This window comes from Schistocerca cancellata, chromosome 2 (assembly GCF_023864275.1).
Source record: "Schistocerca cancellata isolate TAMUIC-IGC-003103 chromosome 2, iqSchCanc2.1, whole genome shotgun sequence".
Taxonomy (NCBI): Eukaryota; Metazoa; Arthropoda; class Insecta; order Orthoptera; family Acrididae; genus Schistocerca; species Schistocerca cancellata.
The window spans coordinates 420872986-420893062 of record NC_064627.1 but is presented as its reverse complement, the minus strand read 5'-3'; the positions used below and the strand labels follow the sequence as shown (position 1 = coordinate 420893062).

Genomic DNA, 20077 nt, shown 5'->3' with positions numbered 1-20077 from the left:
TGTCATTAAAAATTGTATTTCCGAAAGCAGTGGCTAAATGCGATTGTCGTAGTTCAGTAGACTCGGAACACACTGTTCAATGTCCTGTAAAAGTTTCGTGTGAATGGCTACAGTGGTTCCTGAAATACAGGGAAGCCAGCTCACTAAATTTAATATTGTCGGGATAGGTCGTTCCAACTCTCCTTAATGCTACATGTGGAAAATAGTAGTAGTACTAGTAGTAGTAGTAGTAGTAGTAGTAGTAGCAGCAGCAGCAGCAGCAGCAGCCGCCTACTTATTGACAAATTAGAGAAATCCATGCACTTTCAAATCTCTCTCTCTTATATAATGGAGTTATTGGTTACTGAAATTACGAGGTTTTTATGGCCTACCATCGTTATGTACATTACCAGGCCTGGTAATAACGCTACACATGAACACTAACGCACTCTGGTGGCTGTTCTCGCTGTCACGTCATGATTTCTATGCCCGCGACGGGCATCCCATCATACCTTCTGGGTGCTTCTTTTTTCTTTCTTTTTCTCCAGGCAGTATATGCGCTATTAGTTAATGGCAAAAAAATGAGAAGTTGCAATACTCAAAAAGAAAATCAAACGTCGCTGTGATCCTGATGTTAGCTTGCAGTGTGTGGTGGTGTGTATAATATTACATTACGAAATCATGTGCTGCAGTTAATGTATTGACTGGTCGTGAGAAATGAACCGTGTAGCACTAGCTTTTTACGTTAGTAAACAACTGGTCTGCGAAACTGTATTGTACACTAGGTCAGGCGCTTTTAAATAGACTGGGCTTGTATTCGGAAGGATGAAGGCCCGAACCCCCAACCGACCACTCTGATTTAGGTTTTTCGTTATTTTCCTCCGTTACTTGAGACCAATTTCGAGATGGAGCCTTCTCTAAGACCACGGCTGCCTATTCTTTTATCATAATACCACATTTTCAAAATTCTTGAAAAGTGATCCAGCACTAAAAATACTACTGATGCAGCGGAGACGAACGAGCGCCAGAGGGGGGGGGGGGAGGGGGGCGGCGGCGAGAGAGAGAGAGAGAGAGAGAGAATTTTTTCAGTGAACCGGCGACCCCCGCATCCGGATGCGCCCACTACTGTGACTGCTACGGCTAGCCGCGTCCCAGCGTTGCGTCACACCGTTCGATGAAAGCCTGCGACGCAGAATATGCCTCTTGTTCTCAGCCCTCCCTCCTCGTCGTCGTCAAGGTCGACAACGTTCCCACTGACTAATGCGTATTCTCAACCCGAGCACGTGCGACCGGTTTACGCCTCCAATTACCGTGTTACAATATGGCAGCCACGATCATGTACTTAATCTCCCTCCCCTCCCCCCACGCCCCCCCCCCCCCATACCCCCATATATATGGGTCCCGGTTTGACGAAAAGTACTCAAGAATAGATAAAACAAACGCCTTGTAAACCACTTGCTTCGGGGATGAGTTACATTTTTACTCTTACATATTGTACGGTACATACTGCTTCCAGTAATTTGTCGTAAATAGTGTAGTTGTACAGTAGTGGATTTAATTTCTTGCGTGTGCGCGCGCGCAATATGCTAAATATATTCAAGTCCTGAGTCAACTGTCAGAGCCTGCACCATTCACCACCCTACAAATCTATACTGTCTTCTGGCGTTGCTACTTTGTTACAGACCAGCACAGCTGCTGCAAACAGTATCGAGAAGCTTCCGGAGCATTCTACTACATCATTTAAATACGCTATAACCAGTAACGGTGCATCACACTTCTTTGGGATACTCCGGAAATTACCTTTACATCTATCGATGTCTCTCATGCAATCCCCCCCAACACACACAAAACACTCTCCAATAATGCCCATCCAAGAATACATTCAATGAAACTACAATGTCGGTTAGTTTGACTGACAAATGACAACGACGCCACGCGTGAATGACAAGTTACAGTTCACTGTGTTTCCTTTAATGTTGTCTGCGGTATGATCCGGCTCATTTTGTCTGGCACCCCGCAACACTAGATCAAAAGCATCTGCAATAAATTTAATTTCAGTACAAATTAAGGAAGCAGGAAATTGTCAAAATCCTCAGTGCCTATGTACCTGTGAAGGTACTTTGTCTTCGCAGGAACTGGTTAATAGAGGGGAAAGAAGAAATCGCAGCTAAGTATTAGATCTCTCATTAAGTCCAGTCCGCATGAAGCCGCAGTTATTCTGCCCTCCCAAACTGATAAACAGGAACTTGGCAATTTCTACAGCTGCGTAGTGGGGGAAGCTATTTACTACAACCTACTCACTTTTTCTCCAGTAGAGTGAGACGTTATTTACGGGTTATTAAGCCCTGTTTTTTGGTTTCTCGATTAAAGATAGTCTCTAATAGGTTTAAAGTCTTGCTGAACGTGACGCAGCGAATCAGTAACCTGTCGGCAACACAGAATTCTGACGCCGCTGCTAATGAAACGTTATATAACTAGCGCATATCTGAAACCATCAACTAGACTTCATCCTTTCACTGAATTGCAGTCTTCGTGACATTACTTACACATACACAACTGTTTTCGTATTAATTATGTGGCTGTGAGATCTAAACAATTTTGACTTGTGTCAACCAAATACTACTTTTTGACAAAGGTCGCGACGAACAGGTTTTGAAGAGGCTTACGATGCAATTTTTTAATCCACCCACGTTGTGTTGTTGAAACTCAATTAAGAACATTTCCAGACTCGCGTAATCAGTGTGTCCACCTGACTTTCCTGTCGCTATCAACGAAGTTGTGTGAGGATGGTGGTAATAGTGACCTACAATCGTGGCATGCTGGAGTACCTTCTAGCACCAACTATGTAAAATTTAAGACGCCCTCTTCTTTCACAAAGCAAGAGTAAAATCCGCACAATTTTGGATCTACCGCCGGCTCCATGTTTTTCAACACCGAGCGATTATTTCATTCAACCATTTAAGGTGCTCATCTGGTGCGCTGCGTTTTTAAATAAACTTTTAATTCGGACGTGGCGCTGAAATGACCTGACATTACCAGCCGAGCTGAGTTGAAACAAACCTTACTGGCTGATGAAAACTGACTGAAAGCGACGCTTACTACCCCGGATCTTAGCCTTCAATGTATATAAATTCAACTATGTATCCAGGCCTCCGGGGAGGTGGAAGCCACCAACCAGTACGATTATTTTGACGCGTTTGCAAAAGCCGCAGACAGTGTGCAGTGAGAAAATGATGAGAGTGAAGCATTAGCCTTTTATTATTTAATAACTTCCGTGTAAAATAGTACTGTACACTAGGGTTAAACCATTCGCCTTCATAGCTGAGTGGTGAGCGTGGAGAATGGCTTACGACGGGATCGGGATCGATTCCCAGCAAAGTAGCAAATTTTCTTCGCTCGGGGAATTGGTATTATGTAGTCATCATCATCATCATCATCATCATCATCATCATCCTCCTCCTCCTTTCGATTACGCCATGGTCCTGCAACGATCGCAGGGTCGGCGTGGTTACAACGGATTTGGCAAGGTTAGTGTTAGGGATGGCCGGATGCCCTTCCTGCCACCATCCCGTACCCCCCAGGACGGAATCAGTGCACCCCAACTGTCTGCGTCTAGTGTAAATAATGAAATAGTGCGGACGTGTTTGAAAAGCCTGCAACGCGTGTAACCGAGTCGGAAGGTGGGGATCAGCCCGGTATTCACCTAGCGGGATGTGGAAGTCAGCCTAAAAACCACATCCAGGCTGGCCGGCACACCGGCCCTCGTCGTTAATCCGCCGGGCGGATTCGATCCGGGGCTGGCGCGCCTACCCGAGTAAAAAAAAAACTTGCACCAGGCTTCCAGTCTAACCGACGGGAGGCCTTAACCACATGCAACATTGCAATTTGGGATAAACCAAATGAGGCAGCACTTCTTTTTATACAGAATGGTCTTGTATTCGAGAGGACGGAGACTCCAGTCTTCATCCGGCCATTCTAATTCAGGTTTTCCGTGGTTCCCCTACATTCCTTTGTGCAAATGCCGGGATGGTTCGTGTCCAAAAGCCATGTAAAAGCGATTCTATGGATGAATAAAACAGCAGCAGCTATTATGTTTAATTTTTTACGTTCCCTCCCCACCTGCAGAAGCCCTATTTTCAGAGCACTCGTCTTGCTCCCAGCCTGCTAATTTGCCTATCCGTGCGTTGCGCACTGTTTACGCAACTTTCGCCTTCGCCGACGTGGGAGTTGGATATGCTGCCAAAACTCTTTAGTGCACGCCGCAGAGGCGTTTGCGGAGGTTGCACGGCCCCTGCCAATCTGCGTTGGCACCTGCCCTGAAGTCTCACTGGTCAAAGGTGATACACATTGTATGAAGGCAGCTTACTGCGCACAGCTACTCGAGTAGCTCTCATAATGTTAGTGTAACGAAGGAAGTAAAGCCGAAGTATGAACTTAAGTAACGAGGGGGGTTCGTTACTAGCAAAGAATTTGAATCACTTCTGCATTCGAGAATAACGTAATAATAGCGAAACAAAGATTAATATTGGTTGTCTGCCAATGACGCAGCTGTATTTAATGTAAATAGCAAGGCGTACATCCTCCTCCATTACTTATCTCTAGCTATCATACATCGTAACTTAGTCAATTGCAGAACCAGGTGACTGGAAGAATCGCATAAATTCAATAGAGCAGTCGCGAAAAGTATTGACTTCCGCATGAGGAATGTTTACAGAAGCTGCGTCACTTATTCGTGTAGTTGAAATGCATGCTAGTATATGCCAGGCACGCACATAGGGGTGTAGCTGAATTTTTTTTTACTTTTAAAGAAGTCCAAAACATAATCTGGCTTCTACAGCGTGTGTGTGTCAAAATTATAACCATCAGACTAAATTATTAAAATACTCTAGATTAAATTCAATAACTGTAGAAATATGTGATTAACAAGCTAAAATATTCAAAAAAATGAAGTAACATCTCCACGACAGCTCGGTCGTTTGAGACGGCTTAGTAGCTCATAGGAAGAAGGTAGAAATGGTGGGAAAAGAACTCTGAGATGGTTATGACTAAAGAACCATTGATTTTCCCCAAGTTATTTAAGAAGACTATAGAAAATTTAAATGATGGCAGGACGAAATTAAGTTTCGTACGTATTGAACACTTCAGTTTCTACCAGTGCTCCACACACATACATTTTGTTTCATGGGACGCACAAGAAGGCGAAGTCAATCTGGAACAACGCCCAGCGCCAAAGGAACATTTCTTATGGTATAAATCATACAGAATAAAAATGAGATACAAGAGTGTTGGGCAAAGGCGACTGTTAACTTCCTTATTTACGGTGGGTATCTTTCTAACTCTGCGTTACTCCAAGTGACTATTCCTCTAATCAGATGGTTCGGCATTTACTTTAATATTTCTAAATCTACGCTCGTTACTCTGCAGTTCGCTATTAAGTATTGGCAGAGGGTTCACAGAACCGCTTATAGATTATTTCTCGATCGTTCCATGCTAACAACACGTGGGGAAAATGGATATCTTAATCTTCCAGTGCGAGCTCTACTTAACGGTTATTTTATTACGGTCGTAATTTCTCTGCACGTTGGAGGATTCAACAAAATATTTTCGTTTTTTGAGGCTAAAGATGTTACCTCCACGATGACTACCGGAGAACACCGCATAATATTCTCACTGTTCACTTTTGTGAAATCAATACTTTCTAGGTAATTAACTACGCCAGACAATTGATTCGCACGGCAATACTTAGCGAAAATACGAAAAATATTAAGTTAGATTCAAATGGCTCTGAGCACTATGGGACTTAACATCGGAGGTCATCAGTCCCCTAGAACTTAGAATTACTTAAACCTAAGGACACCACACACATCCATGCCCGAGGCAGGATTCGAACCTGCGACCGTAACGGTCGCGCGGTTCCAGACTGAAGCGCCTACAACCGCTCGTCCACACTGGCCGGGTTAAGTTAGAAGGTTGATTCATTTGTTTTGAAGACTAGCAATTATACGAAGAGCTAAAGGAGCTTATCTAAATTGACTGAGCTGCTCTGCAACATATTTTCCTCCAGTTCAAGCTTTCATCAGTACGTATACCTAAAAATATGAAACGTTCTATCCTACTTATTGACTCCTCTTCAGATGCCACATCAGTTGTTGGTATATATATATATATATATATATATAAATAAGAGAGAGAGAGAGAGAGAGAGAGAGAGAGAGAGAGAGAAGAAAATGGGGCCATTTCTGCTGGATGAATGTTAAGGGGAAGTTCATTCACGATTATAAGTAATAGAAATATACCAAAAATTGAACCTATGGGACTCTTCTAATATCCTTCCAGTACCTAAAATTCTATCTGCTTCTTGCAACATTGTTTCAATCATATTCTCTCTCTCTCTCTCTCTCTCTCTCTCTCTTTCTGGCAATGAGGTACTCACCATGGGGGTAGGCGACGCAGGAAGCGACCGTCTTTGACACGGCGCCGGCGGCCATGAACTCCAGGAAGTCCCTGGACGTCCTGCTGTCGGAGGGCGCGCCAGACCCCGTGCTGTGCCTATGGGCCACCAGGCGCGCCTTCAGCGCCTCGTAGATGACGAAGTGTACCACCGTCTCCGAGATGCCCACGTACGAGGCCGAGATGCCCTTGTAGAAGCCCAGCACCCCCTGCGGACAAGCGCCACATGCACTCCTTCCGCACACTAACAGTCCGAACTTTTACCATTATCAGAGGTTGGTTGGTTGGTTGGTTGGTTGGTTGGGGAAGGAGACCAGACAGCGTGGTCATCGGTCTCATTTGATTAGGAAAGGATGGGGAAGGAAGTCGGCCGTGCCCTTTCAGAGGAACCATCCCGGCATTTGCCTGGAGTGATTTAGGGAAATCACGGAAGACCTAAATCACGATGGCCGGACGCGGGATTGAACCTTCGTCCTCCCGAATGCGAGTCCAGTGTCTAACCACTGCGCCACCTCGCTCGGTTTATCAGAGGAATCTGACAGTTCACTACACTTTCTTGACACGCGGACTATTAGGACAGTTCATTTTAAATTATCGAGGCGCGTGGTATTGCACATTTCATTTCATGGTTTTGTCCTAACGCAGATTTCGGTAATTTAATTCTTGTGCGTTATTTTGTGGAGCTTTCGCCAAAAACCATATTAAATAGTAATGCTTACGTATGTCTTAAAATATTCATAAACTGAACGAACATTTAAACAGAGCTTTCGCAGTTACACTGCCAGAAAAAGATGCAACATTCTCAAGGACTGTGTTCAGAGGCATCAGCGTATAGTATGTGCATACTGAGTGGTTGCTGTGTTTGTAATTCATATGTCACGGTCATCGGTGATGAGATGGGGCTCAGGAAGCCTGTCTGGGCACCCTCTGTTTCGACTCTGCAGGGTCGATCTGTGATAAATTTAGATTGGTTGATTTGGGGGAGGGGACCAAAGAGGGAGGTCATCGGTGCCATCGGGTTACGGAAGGATCGGGAAGAGAGTCGGCCATTGCCTTTCACAGGACCCATCCCGGCATTTACCTGAATCGATTTAGGGAAATCACGGATGCGGGTTTGAGCCGCCGTCCTCGCAAATGTCAATCCAGTGTGCTAGCCACTGCCCCACCTCGCTGGGTATGCTAAGTTTAGAGGTGAACAGTGTTTGCAACAATCATTCCAGTGAACATCCATCCCTTACCGACGAGTACGTACTCATGTTGAACAATTTCAGCCAATTGAACGGGATCACATTGTGCGCCTGCGGGAAGCTGGATGGACGTATCGATGGACTGCGGCATCTGTTGAGCACAATATATCGGTGGTGTGTCGCTGCTTTTAACAGTTGTCTGTGGAACATTCCCACACCTAAACACCAGGCTCTGGACGTCCGCACGTCGAGATCGACGCACTGTCGAGCAGCACGACACCGCAAACATGGCTACTGTGGCGTCGTCAGTTGGCTGGAGAATGGAATGGCTTTCTGCTGCCTTCAATGATGAGAATAGGCTCCGTTAGTATGCGAGTGATTAACACTGTATGGAGCAGACCGGTTGAGCTGCCTTATTCAGAGTACATTCGCCCACGAAACAAGCGATCCATGTCTTGGGGGCGCCATCAGTCACAAACATAGTGCTACTGACATTTCTTCGACAGGAACGTGATGTAATTTTTCAGCAGGACAACGCACGTCCACGTACAGCTGCTCTTCGTGGGGTACAACTCATCTGGCCATCAAGATCATCGTATCTCTCACCAACTGAACACGTGAGAGCCATCATGATGCGGGAACTCGCTCGTTCTCTAGAACCTGCATGAACGATTGTCGAGTTGCAACGAAAGGCTCACTTGGGACACACTACTGCAGGAGACCATCTGGACCTTTATAATCTTTTGCGTGCGAGAATACACGCTTGTGTTGCGCCAGAGGGGGGTACACTGCGTATCGATGCGACTCCTACGATAATGAGCTACCTGCTACATCACTTGTCGATAAAATGATCCTGTCCTCCAGGGCGTTGCATTTTTTTTTTGCAGGCATTATATTACATTAAAGTGCACAACATCTTCACAAATATGATACGCATCAAATCAAGATATATTACAACAAAAAGAAATTAAATCCCTTGCAAACAATAAGAATTAGTTAAAAGTACTTTGACAAAAGTGAATAACTGAAATTCAATGAAAGTACATGTATTCTAGAAATCAATTTAGTTGTAAAATTTTTAACTGTATTAATATCATCTTGTGGTGTTGCAATTCTTCTTGTTATGTCCGTGATTGCTGCGAAACGGGAATAGGAATTCCGCATTATGCAAGACACGTTTTTTCTGCTTTGTTTCACCCGACATGTTTCAGCACATTTTGTGCTCTCTTCAGTGGGTTGTTTATTTTTTCTAATTGTAAAATCGTTGTTACATATTAACATTTAGCGAAACTTTTGGTACATAATATATACAATTGTGAATGAGTAATTGTTGTAAAATATTATACATCATTTGTTCATAGTTCACAGGTGAGAAATTTATTAACGACCCGATGCACTGTGTGTTTATAACATTATGTCATTTCTATTTATAGCTAATTGGCAAAAAGAGTGGCTGTATGCATTAGTATACATACCTTACATGATACTATTTGACATTTATTTTGGTAGCTATTCTGCTACACAATCTACAACTTATCTGCAAAGAGCAAAACGAAATTTTTATTTTTGTTTCTTATGCATTTACAAACGGAAATGAATATACATCACGTTTTTCGAGTGTAACTTACGGTTTTGGTATTGTGGTGTGATGTTGTTGGCGAAGTGAATAGGCAGATTTCGTAACCTATGGTCGCTTGACACGGCACTTTCTCATATTTATCCAAACATAGGCAGTCGCTGTGTAGCATTCCTTTGTTTCATAGCCCATTTGGTTAGGTGAGACGCGCGGGTTTTAAGTGTATTTGGCATATGTAGTGTTCGCTGTGTGTGTGTGTGTGTGTGTGTGTGTGTGTGTTTTCAGGACTGGAGGAGAGAGAGACAGAGAGAGAGAGAGAGAGAGAGAGAGACAGAGAGAGAGAGAGAGAGAGAGAGAGAGACAGAGAGAGAGAGAGAGAGAGAGAGAGAGAGAGAGAGAGAGACAGACTTTTTCGGTTTCTTTGATCACTTCTTAATTCTGTGGTGGTGTTGTTGCTTTGCATAAATTCTAATGTTTTGGCAATGTATTCCTGTTTATGACTACTATTGAATTACCCTTGCCGGATTTTGTGATGATGGCATTTTCTTGTGTTAATTTGTTCTGTAGTTTTCTGTATGTTTTTTCTTCAGCAGTCTTTGTGTTTTCTTTTATGGTGGTTTTGTTGTCTTTGTTTCTTATTTCCTCAGCAACTAGTCACACGCAGAGTGGGTAATATACTAAAGAAACAAGGACTCAACATAGCATACAGAGCCAACGACACAATACAAAGCAGAACTGGAAGAAATACCACCAACACAAATACAGCCAGTCCGGTATATACCGACTTACTTGCAACTGCTGTCAATCTGTGTATGGGCCAAACATGTAGAAATTTCAGAACCAGGTACACAGAACACCTCAGAGAATTGAAAAGCAATAGCTCACACTCAACATTTGCAGGCCACCTGATAGCACACAATCACCACAGCACGCTTGCTTACAGCGCGTCATTTAAGTAGCGATGGACCTGAATGTATCTGTAACGGACACTTTATAAAGTGCTGAGTCTTGTTTCTACTCAGTGATATCAAGCCCTGCGAACATTAGTGGATTGACGCTGATCACGACCTGCCACAATCAGCAAAGGCGCTGCCGCCCTGTAACTTTTAAGAGTCTACTGTGCACCCACAGAAATAATTTTAAATTCCACACCGTTCAAATCGAAACTGGTGCAAGAAATACGCTACTGACACAAAGCTAAATGCGTGACGTTAAATGATAATTTTTTTAGGTTGTTGACAGATAATACGATTGCAATAATCCGTGTCGAAGCACTCTTTCACTTAAATGGTGCCGCGCGGAGTAGCTGCGCGGTCTTGTCACCGTCTGTGTGTGTGTGTGTGTGTGTGTGTGTGTGTGTGTGTGTTTGTGTTGTCCTTAGCATAAGTTAAAAGTTAGAGTAAGTAGTGAGTAGGCTTAGGGATCAATGACCTCAACAGTTTGGTCCCATAAATTTACCACTTAAATGGTGCAATGAACAGCTCTGACAGCTGAGATTCCAATCGCTGATGGCGTAAGTACTCTGACAGTTGTTTCATCTGCTCAACTAGAAGAATTGCCACTTCCGCTCAACTGGAAGATTTGCCACTTAACACGATTTGCAGCGTTTCTGACGAATTACAAGTTAGGTTTTATCTTAACAGCCCATGATGTACGAGGGGCGTTTGAAAAGTCCGCGCAAAAATAAAAAGTACTTACGTGTTTGGGATAAACCTTTTTTATTTTTCGACAGTCTCCTTTTAGACTTATACACTTCGTCCAACGCTGTTCTAATTTGTTTATCCCTTCCGAATAATAGGAATTGTCCAAGTTTGCAAAATAGCTATTAGTTGCTGCAATCACCACCTCGGTTGAATAAAATCTTTGTCCCGCCAGCCATTTCTTCACATTGGGGAACAAATAGTAGTCCGAGGGAGCCAAGTCTGGAGAATAGGGTGGATGTGAAACGAGTTGGAATCCTACTTCCATTAATTTTGCGACCACAACGGCTGAGGCGTGTGCTGGTGCATTGGCGTGATGGTAAAGGACTTTTTTGCGGTCCACTCGCCGGCGTTTTTCTTGGGGCTCGGTTTTCAAACGGTCCAATAACGATGAATAATATTCACCTGTAATGGTTTTTACCCTTTCCCAAATAGTCGATGAGGATTATCCCTTGGGAATCCCGAAAGACAGTCGCCGTAACATTTCCGGCAGAAGGAATGGTCGTCGCCTTTTTTGGTGCAGATGCTCCCTTGTTAACCCATTGTTTCGATTGTTGTTTGGTCTCAGGAGTATAGTAATGTATCCATGTTTCATTCACAGTGACGAAACGACGCTTAAAGTTCTGCGGATTCTTACTGAACAACTGCAAACCATCCTTGCAACACTTTACACGATTCCGTTTTTGGTCAAGCGTGAGCAATCGCAGAACCCATCTTGCGGATAGCTTTCTCATGTCCAAATGTCTGTGCAAAATATTATGTACCCGTTCATTCGAGATGCCCACAGCAGTAGCAATCTCACGAACCTTAATTCTTCTGTCATCCATCACCGCATCATGGATTTTGGCAATGATTTCTGGAGTCGTAACCTCCACGGGGCGTCCAGAACGTTCAGCACCACTTGTGCCCATATGGCCACTCCGAAAATTTTGAAACCAGTTATTAACTGTTCTAATCCAAGGTGCAGAGTCACTGTAATGTTTATCAAGCTTCTCTTGTCTCCTGGGGCGTTTTGCCTTTCATAAAGTTATGTTTAACCACCACACGAAATTCTTTTTCGACCATTTTTTGACAATCACTCGACTTCCTTGATTCACACGAATGCCAAACAAAGAAATAGACCAATATGGCTGAAACTTGGTGTGCGTTCTTTCCAAACATGCTACTAACTAAACATGACCTCGATAAGCGCCGGTGGTGCCATATCTCTGACTTTGCACGGACTTTCCAGACGTCTCCTATTATGCACTTTAAACTGTGACGTAAGGAAAACCATCAGACCAAAAGCAGAAAGATCTCCAATAATGCTCCCAGTTGTCACGCCCACGCTACGTGAAGGTTTGTGAGAATCTGACAGTAATTAAGTCTGGTGTTCTCTTCGTTTGGCGCCCAAGTTACAATTCATTTTCTGCGTTCTGCAATATAGAACCCTGGTTACAGGCCAATCTGAGAACGTCTATGAGGAACCATCTGCTGGCCGCTACATTACCTCCATGGCATGGAGGACAGCAAACAGAATTGGCAGAACCACTTCGTTAAGAAAGCACAATTTCAAAGGCCCATTACGTTCGAACTGCGGACGTATTGGAAATTATTCCAACCAGTTAAATTCGATCTCCGTCTTTCATACTTCTCACACTCTTGTTGTGTGCCCTGGTGGAATGGATCTTCGGTGTAGCTAACACAAGTCACTCCGACCGGAAAGTGTTTCAGCAGTTAGAACAGTACAGTCCACGACTTGAACGCTATTCCCTTGCCCCAGTACCACAAGGGAGCACTTACAGGTCCGCCTGGCTTACTCTGTCCATAGTAAGGATACTTCGTCACTTAACGTACAGCACAGTGGAGCACTCTAAAAGTGGCTGCAGGGGCAGGTGTAAAAAATCTACCACAATGGTATTTCATTCCTAGTCCATCACATCATGCTGCTCCTTGAATTCAGTACTTTGGCTACTGTTGATTTTAAATAATGATCACAATAATCTGAATCTGTATATTGCACCCCTACTTCTATACACGGAACGAAGTACTTGAGTTAGAAGAGATGGAACCGTGGCTGTAGTACACAAACAGTATGTCAACATTGTCAACAGACAAGTTATAAAAATCTGTTAGTCAATACCCTTTCGTGGTCTTACCTCCTTATCTTTATTAGACTGTCTTTAAGTGAAAAAATAAAACCAAATAAATTGTTACTTAAAATTCCATTCACAAATTACATTTATCTTAAAGGATTCTTTGTTATTTAGCTATGGTAAGCTCTGTGCAAGTTTGTATTATCCCTACAGACATCATTTCACTGTTTAGTCTCTGAAAGCCGGGAGTTGAACGAAAACAATTAATCCTCTTTGGCACCAACAGGAACTTTAACGAGGTTGCTACTCTCAAGTAAAAGCAAACGAAGAGACTGATTACGCTATCCCTGCGACAGCAGAAACGGACGGCGACCTCGCGTTCCCGCGCTGCCACGCCTGTTATCAGCCGCCAGATTTTGATTTGAGAGATCATTCTGCAGCTGTTTTAAAAGCAACACTTCGTGTTTTGTTTTGCACGGTATGTACAGAATTTCTGAACTGATATATACAGGTTGACACATGTTATGTAACTGTTTTATTTTGTGTACATTGATGTATTGGTTTATTTGTGTAATAAAACTTTAATACATTTTCTTAGCACTATTATAAATTAACAAAAAGCAACATAAGCCAATTGTTGACGTAATTTGTATTTAAACTGTGAAAAATTGAAGCAATAATGATACTTCAGAATACTGTATTCGTACAAAAATGTTATTCATCATACCATCCGTTTAGCAACGGAGTTTCGAAACGGAACAGTAACTTTTGTTCTTCTGAAGTTTTGCGAACAAAGTTACAAACTATAACGAAACTCTGTCAAGATTCTCGGCAAGAGCAACATACAGAATTCAAGTTTCATCATCATCATCATCATCATCATCATCATCATCATCATCATCATCATGGAACTTGAATACTGTATGTTGCTCTTGCCGAGAATCTTGACAGAGTTTCGTTATAGTTTGTAACTTTGTTCGCAAAACTTCAGAAGAACAAAAGTTACTGTTCCGTTTCGAAACTTCGTTGCTAAACGGATGGTATGATGAATAACGTTTTTGTACGAATACAGTATTCTGAAGTATCATTATTGCTTCAATTTTTCACAGTTTAAATACAAATTACGTCAACAATTGGCTTATGTTGCTTTTTGTTAATTTATAATAGTGCTAAGAAAATGTATTACAAGGGAGCAAGTGATTTCCTTTGAATAGATACTTGCTATAGTTTTAAATTACGAATTCAATTAGTAATGGGAGACGTTTACACGTAAAATAGGAAGTGGAAAGTTTAAATTACTCTACGAAAGTTAATCTTTGCATCTTATTGTACATGTTTAATCGTTTTGGAAAAAAGGGATTTATATGAAGAGCATAATTAACTGTTTCAGGAAAAACAAGCTTCAGCTACGTAGAACTTTGCGGTACTAATTTTGTAAACTTAGGATCAGATAACTTCATTGCATAATTCACTAGCCACGGCGGGTTAAGTCTTAATACAGCTGATTCGTGGGGGGAAGTTTCCATATTAGATCCATATAACAGCAGATTCATTTAGCTTATTTCAAACTGAAATTAAACTTAAGCACACGCTACGCACAAATTATGCAAGAGTTAACTTTTTCTAAAGCGTTTCTTTCTCAAATCTGTTCTCCGAAATTTGCAGATCGCATAATCTCTCTCACATTACGGTCTCTTTTTGTAGTAATTTTCTACGGACGGCGTTTTCTCACTGTGAATGTCACACAACTCAATGGGATTACAATATTTATATACAGAAGGTGGTTATAATTAAACATTCGCTACTTAAGAGGGTCCCGTGACAAATGACTGATTAAAGCATCGTGGAAACATCTGAACGGATATAGGAACGAGAAATAACGAATAAACTATTGAAAGCAACATTTTAATTTCCACATGAGACGGTCACATTTGTCAACTGCGGACCACTTTTACGTTCCATGTTATAAATGTCGCTCAGCGTGACGACCGACTGCATCCACGGCAGCCTGGAATGGCAATAGACTAGACATTCCTCTACTGCTGCCCTAACCAACGGTGGACCATGGAATGTTCAGCTGTCGTGACAGCTCATGCACTGTTTGAAGATCGCACATTGCGTCCAGCATACGCCGCCATGGCAACAGTAGCTTCACCAATTTGTGGTGCTATTAACCGTCAGCCTCTCCCAGGAGCAATTCCCACACCGTCAGTTAATTCGAACTACTTGAACTCCTGTGTAGTCCAGACACATGTTGGCTGTGTTCAACCGCAATGCACACTGAGGTTTGTGTTTCGACCCTACGTCGCCGTACCGGCGCCTAACGGAAAGTCAGGACACTAACGCTACGAACGTAACAAATACTGCAGCGCACAGTCTGAATATCATTCATATAAATTTGGGTAACCAAACGGTAAATAGCTTTCCGATTACACTGTCGAGTAGCGAAAGTTTAATTTCAACCTTACTGTATATTTTACACCCACTGCAGAAAGACTCAAGTGTTAACAGTTGATCATTATGAGATGGGTGTTATTTCGTAATTATTTGACATACAGGGTGTCCATAAATTATCTGTACAACTTAAGACTTTAATAACTTAAAAACTATACTAGATATTAACAAATGATTTTCATCATGTGATAACTAAGCTTTTACCTTGAAGATGACGCAAAAGCCCGTCAATTTCTAAATGAAAAGTTTTCGGATACGTGGATGGGACGAGATGGTCCATTTAGACGCCCGCCACAATCCCCTGGCCTCACGCCACTAGACTTCTGCCTGTGGAGTTTTGTAAAGGATTTGGCGTACCGAACCAAGGTTAGAGACCACAGGGCGTTAAGGCACGCATTCGCAATGGATCTGAACGTGTCTCACCGTGGTGACCTTGAATCGTACATGGAGAGACTTTGAATTCCGACTAGATATCTGTGCCACTAATGGTTCACACAATGGAGTGTATGGGTGAGTAAGAAAACAGTTATCACATGTTGAGAACCATTTGTTAATATCTATTATAGTGTTAAACGTATTAGTCTTAAGCTGTCAAGATAATTTATGAACACCCTGTATTACTGTCATCTTCAGTCTGAAGACTGCTTTGACTGTCCATACTGGTCTGCCCTGTTCTTTCATCTCTCTAACTACGTCAACCTATACCCGTTTGAATCTGCTTACTGTACTGAAGAATTAATCTGCCTCTGCATCTGTCTTCTATGCAGTACCTCTGTATTACTAATCTGAACTACTCGTCCAATTTCCTGCAGTCTTTTGTAGCACTACATTTCAAAAGTATATATTTTCTTGTCTGAACTGTTTATCGCCGACGTTGCACTTCAAACAGAGGTACGGTCCAAATAAATACCTTCAGGAGAGACTTCCTAACAAATATACAATGAAGCGTCAAAGAAACTGGTATAGGCATGCGTACTCAAATCTGAATACGACGCTGCGCTCAGCAACGCATGTACAAGACAAAAATTGTCTGACGTAATTGTTAGCTCGGTTATTGCTGCTACAATGGCAGGTTATCAAGATTTAAGTGACTTTGAACGTGGTATTTTAGTCGGCGCACGAGCTGTGGGACACACAATCTCAGAGGTAGCGACGAAATGGGGACTTTCCCATACGACCATTTCACGAGTGTACCGCGATATCAGGAATGCAGTAAATCACCAAATCTCCGATATCGCTGTGGCCGGGAAACGATCCTGCAAGAACGGGACCGACGGCGACTCAAGAAAATCCTTCAACGTGACAGAAGTGGAACCGTTCCGGAAATTGCTGCAGATTTCAATGCTGGGCCATCAACGAGCGTCACTGTGCGAACCATTCATCGAAGCATCATCGATATGGGCTTTCGGAGCCGAAGACCCACTCGTGTGCCCTTGCTGACTGCACGACACAAAGCTGGGCCCGTTAACATTAACATTGTACTGTTTATGACTGGAAACATGTTGCCTGGTCGGATGGGTCTCGTTTCAAATTGGATCGAGCGGATGGACGTGTACGGGTATGGACACAACTTCATGAATTTATGGACCCCGCAAGTCAGCAGGAGACTGTTCAGGCTCGTGGAAGCTCCGTAATGGTGTAGGGCGCGTGCAGTCGGAGTGATATGGCACCCCTGATACGTCTACATAAGACTGACAGGTGACACCTACGTAAGCATCCTGTCTGACCACTTGCATCCATTCATGTCCGTTGTGCATTCCGACAGACTTGGACGATTCCAGCAAGACAATGCCACACCTCACACGCCCAGAACTGCTACGCAGGGGCTCCAGGATCACTCTCCAGAGTTTAAACATTTCATCTGGCCACCAAACTCCCCAGACATGAACTTTATTGAGCATATCTGGAATGCTTTGCGACGCGCTGTTCAGATGAGATCTCCACCCCCTCGTTTTCTTACGGATTTATGGACAGCCCTGCAGGATTCATGGTGTCAATTCCCTCCAGATCTACTTCAGACATTAGTAGAGTCCATGGGACGGCTTGTCGCGGAACGTCTGCGTGCTCACGGGGGCCTTACACTATATTAGGCAGTTGTACCAGTTTCTTTGACTCTTCAGTGTATATTCGACGTTAGCAAATACCTCTTTTTCAGGCTTCGCTTGCTATTGTCAGTCTGCATTTCACATCGTCTCCCTGACATTATCTACCACTATCCTACACCACGTCCCTTTGCACTGACGACATAAAGCATGGCGGAGCGTTGTTCAATTTGGCTGATAGTCGCCGAGTGTTGTCTCCTTGTGTTATTATCCTCTGGGGGCCAATGCCAATACGAGAATTAGTCGGCTTACCTTGGTCTTGTAGATCCTGCGGATGCACTGCGCCGCCGTCATGCGGTGCCCGTCGCGCGCGTAGTCAAGCTGGAGGCGCGTCTTGATGAACCAGATGGGGTTGGTGGCCGTGGACGCGACGAAACCTGCGGCAGAGAAGGCCCCGCGTGCTGCTTACTGCCCTAGCGCTCAGCCCAGACTACCGCTACCGCCCCCTGCCCGGCACGCAGCTGAAAAAGAGAAGCCGCCACAGTGGCAACAGCCCGCGCCTGCCAGTCGCCTGTGGGACCCTCCTCAGCTTATTTCCGGGTAATAAAATAGCAAGAAAACTAAAGTTTCTCGAAAAAAGGTGTAAAATTATATAGACTACAAGCTACATTTAACACAGAGTACAGGCAAGGAAAGTCTCACATCCTCAGGCTGGCCGTAATTACTGTAAACCAATCAGCCACGGTTTTAGCGTCGGCAAAGTTGAGTAAGGCAAGACAGAAAGCGAAAAAAACACTTCTCGAAAGAAGGGGAAATAGTGAAAGTACAGGGAACCTCTCATTAACAAGCTCATGTATAGCTTATCTTCAGAATTGTATTCACTATCTCCGTCTTAACAAGGGAAAGTCCCTATCTCACCCCCCCCCCCTTTTCGGCTGCTAATAAAGTAATTGTGCAGAATCAGTTGTCATTATAGGTCCTCACATTATACATCGCTGTTGCAAACTGACGTTACACCACACACACACACACACACACACACACACACACACACACACATTTACGACATTGAAAAAAGAAAAGGCAAAAGGGAAGTAGGGAAGTTTGAACACGGCTCACCAGCATTGTAGTCAAACACCGTAACCACTTAACCACAACGTCATTTCTCTGGGGCCGCTCTGTATTTCACTTCTTGTTCTTTGACAAGTTACTGTTTCTATTTTGCTATTTTTACTGTCAAGTGTACCATCTTTCTGTTTTTCAAACTTTTTTTTTGTGGTTTTAGGGCGCACAACTTCAATGGTCATTAGCGCCCTGACTACTCTAAGAATGCACCGCGAGGCACAAGTTTAAAACAACAACTAAAAGGGAAAACACGATAAAAGACAGACTGACAGGCATAGGATTAAAAAACAGCATCATCAAATGTCCTTAGAGAGGTTTGTCAAATTGATAAAACGAAGAACACGAGCAACTGCTCGTGGGTCACCCGCTAAAATGGCATCGAAAGTACTTGGCAGGTTAAGATCTAGACGCAGTGTGTTAAAATCTGGACAGGACATTAAAATGTGTCGAACCGTCAGCAAGTGCCCACATGGGCAGAACGGCGCCGGCACAGCCGTCAGCAGATGGCGATGGCTGAACCGGCAGTGTCCAATTCTTAACCGGGCCAAAACTACCTCCTCCCGCCGAGAGGGGCGTGAGGAGGACGTCCAAGCCACGGGAAGAGGTTTTAAGGCCCGAAGCTTGTTCTCTGTAAGTGCAGCCCAATCGGCATGCCACAGCGATATAATGCGCCGACAAATGACCCTGCTAAAATCGGACGAAGGGACACAACAAGAAGCTGTCCGAGGCTGGAGGACCGCAGCCTTGGCCGCGGCATCTGCAGCTTCGTTCCCAGGGATACCGACATGGCCAGGAACTCACATAAAGCTAACCGGAGAACCGACGTCCAGCAGCTGCTGAAGAGAGCGTTGGATCCGGTGTACGAAAGGGTGAACCGGGTACGGATCACTGAGGCTCTGGATGGCGCTCAGGGAGTCGGAGCAGATGACATATGCAGAATGTCGGTGGCGGCATATGTAAAGAACAGCCTGGTAGAGGGTAAAGAGCTCAGCTGTGAAGACCGAACAATGGCCATGGAGCCGGTATTTGAAACTTTGTGCCCCGACAATAAAGGAACACCCGACCCCGTCATTGGTCTTAGAGCCATCTGTATAAATGAAAGTAATGTTGATGAACTTCGAACGAAGTTCCACAAAACGGGAGTGGTAGACCGAACCGGGGGTAACCTCTTTTGGGAGCGAGCTGAGGTCAAGGTGAACGCGGACCTGAGCCTGGAGCCAAGGTGGCGTGTGGCTCTCGCCCACTCGAAAGGTTGCAGGGAGTGAAAAATTAAGGTGTTGAAGGAGGCGACGAAAGCGAACTTCAGGGGGCAGCAGGGCAGAGACATACAACCCGTATTGACGGTCGAGAGAGTCGTCAAAAAGGAACGATAAGACGGGTGGTCGGGCATTGACAGTAGCCGACAGGCATACCGACAAAGCAGTATATCGCGCCGGTAGGTGAGTGGCAATTCGCCAGCGTCAGTATGAAGACTCTCTACGGGACTAGT

At 44.0% G+C, this 20077-nt stretch overlaps 1 protein-coding gene across 3 annotated transcripts in view; it reads right to left on the bottom strand.

The window, feature by feature from the left end:
* The window catches only part of LOC126161875 (mitochondrial carrier protein Rim2), a 195877-nt gene that overhangs the window by 9902 nt on the left and 165898 nt on the right, over window positions 1-20077 (bottom strand). For all 3 annotated transcript variants that reach the window (XM_049918004.1, XM_049918006.1, XM_049918005.1), the window contains 2 exons: window positions 17776-17900; window positions 6413-6638 (listed from right to left, as the gene is read on the bottom strand). In XM_049918004.1, coding sequence (XP_049773961.1) covers window positions 6413-6638; window positions 17776-17900 — 351 coding nt within the window. The remainder of the gene's footprint in view (window positions 1-6412; window positions 6639-17775; window positions 17901-20077) is intronic.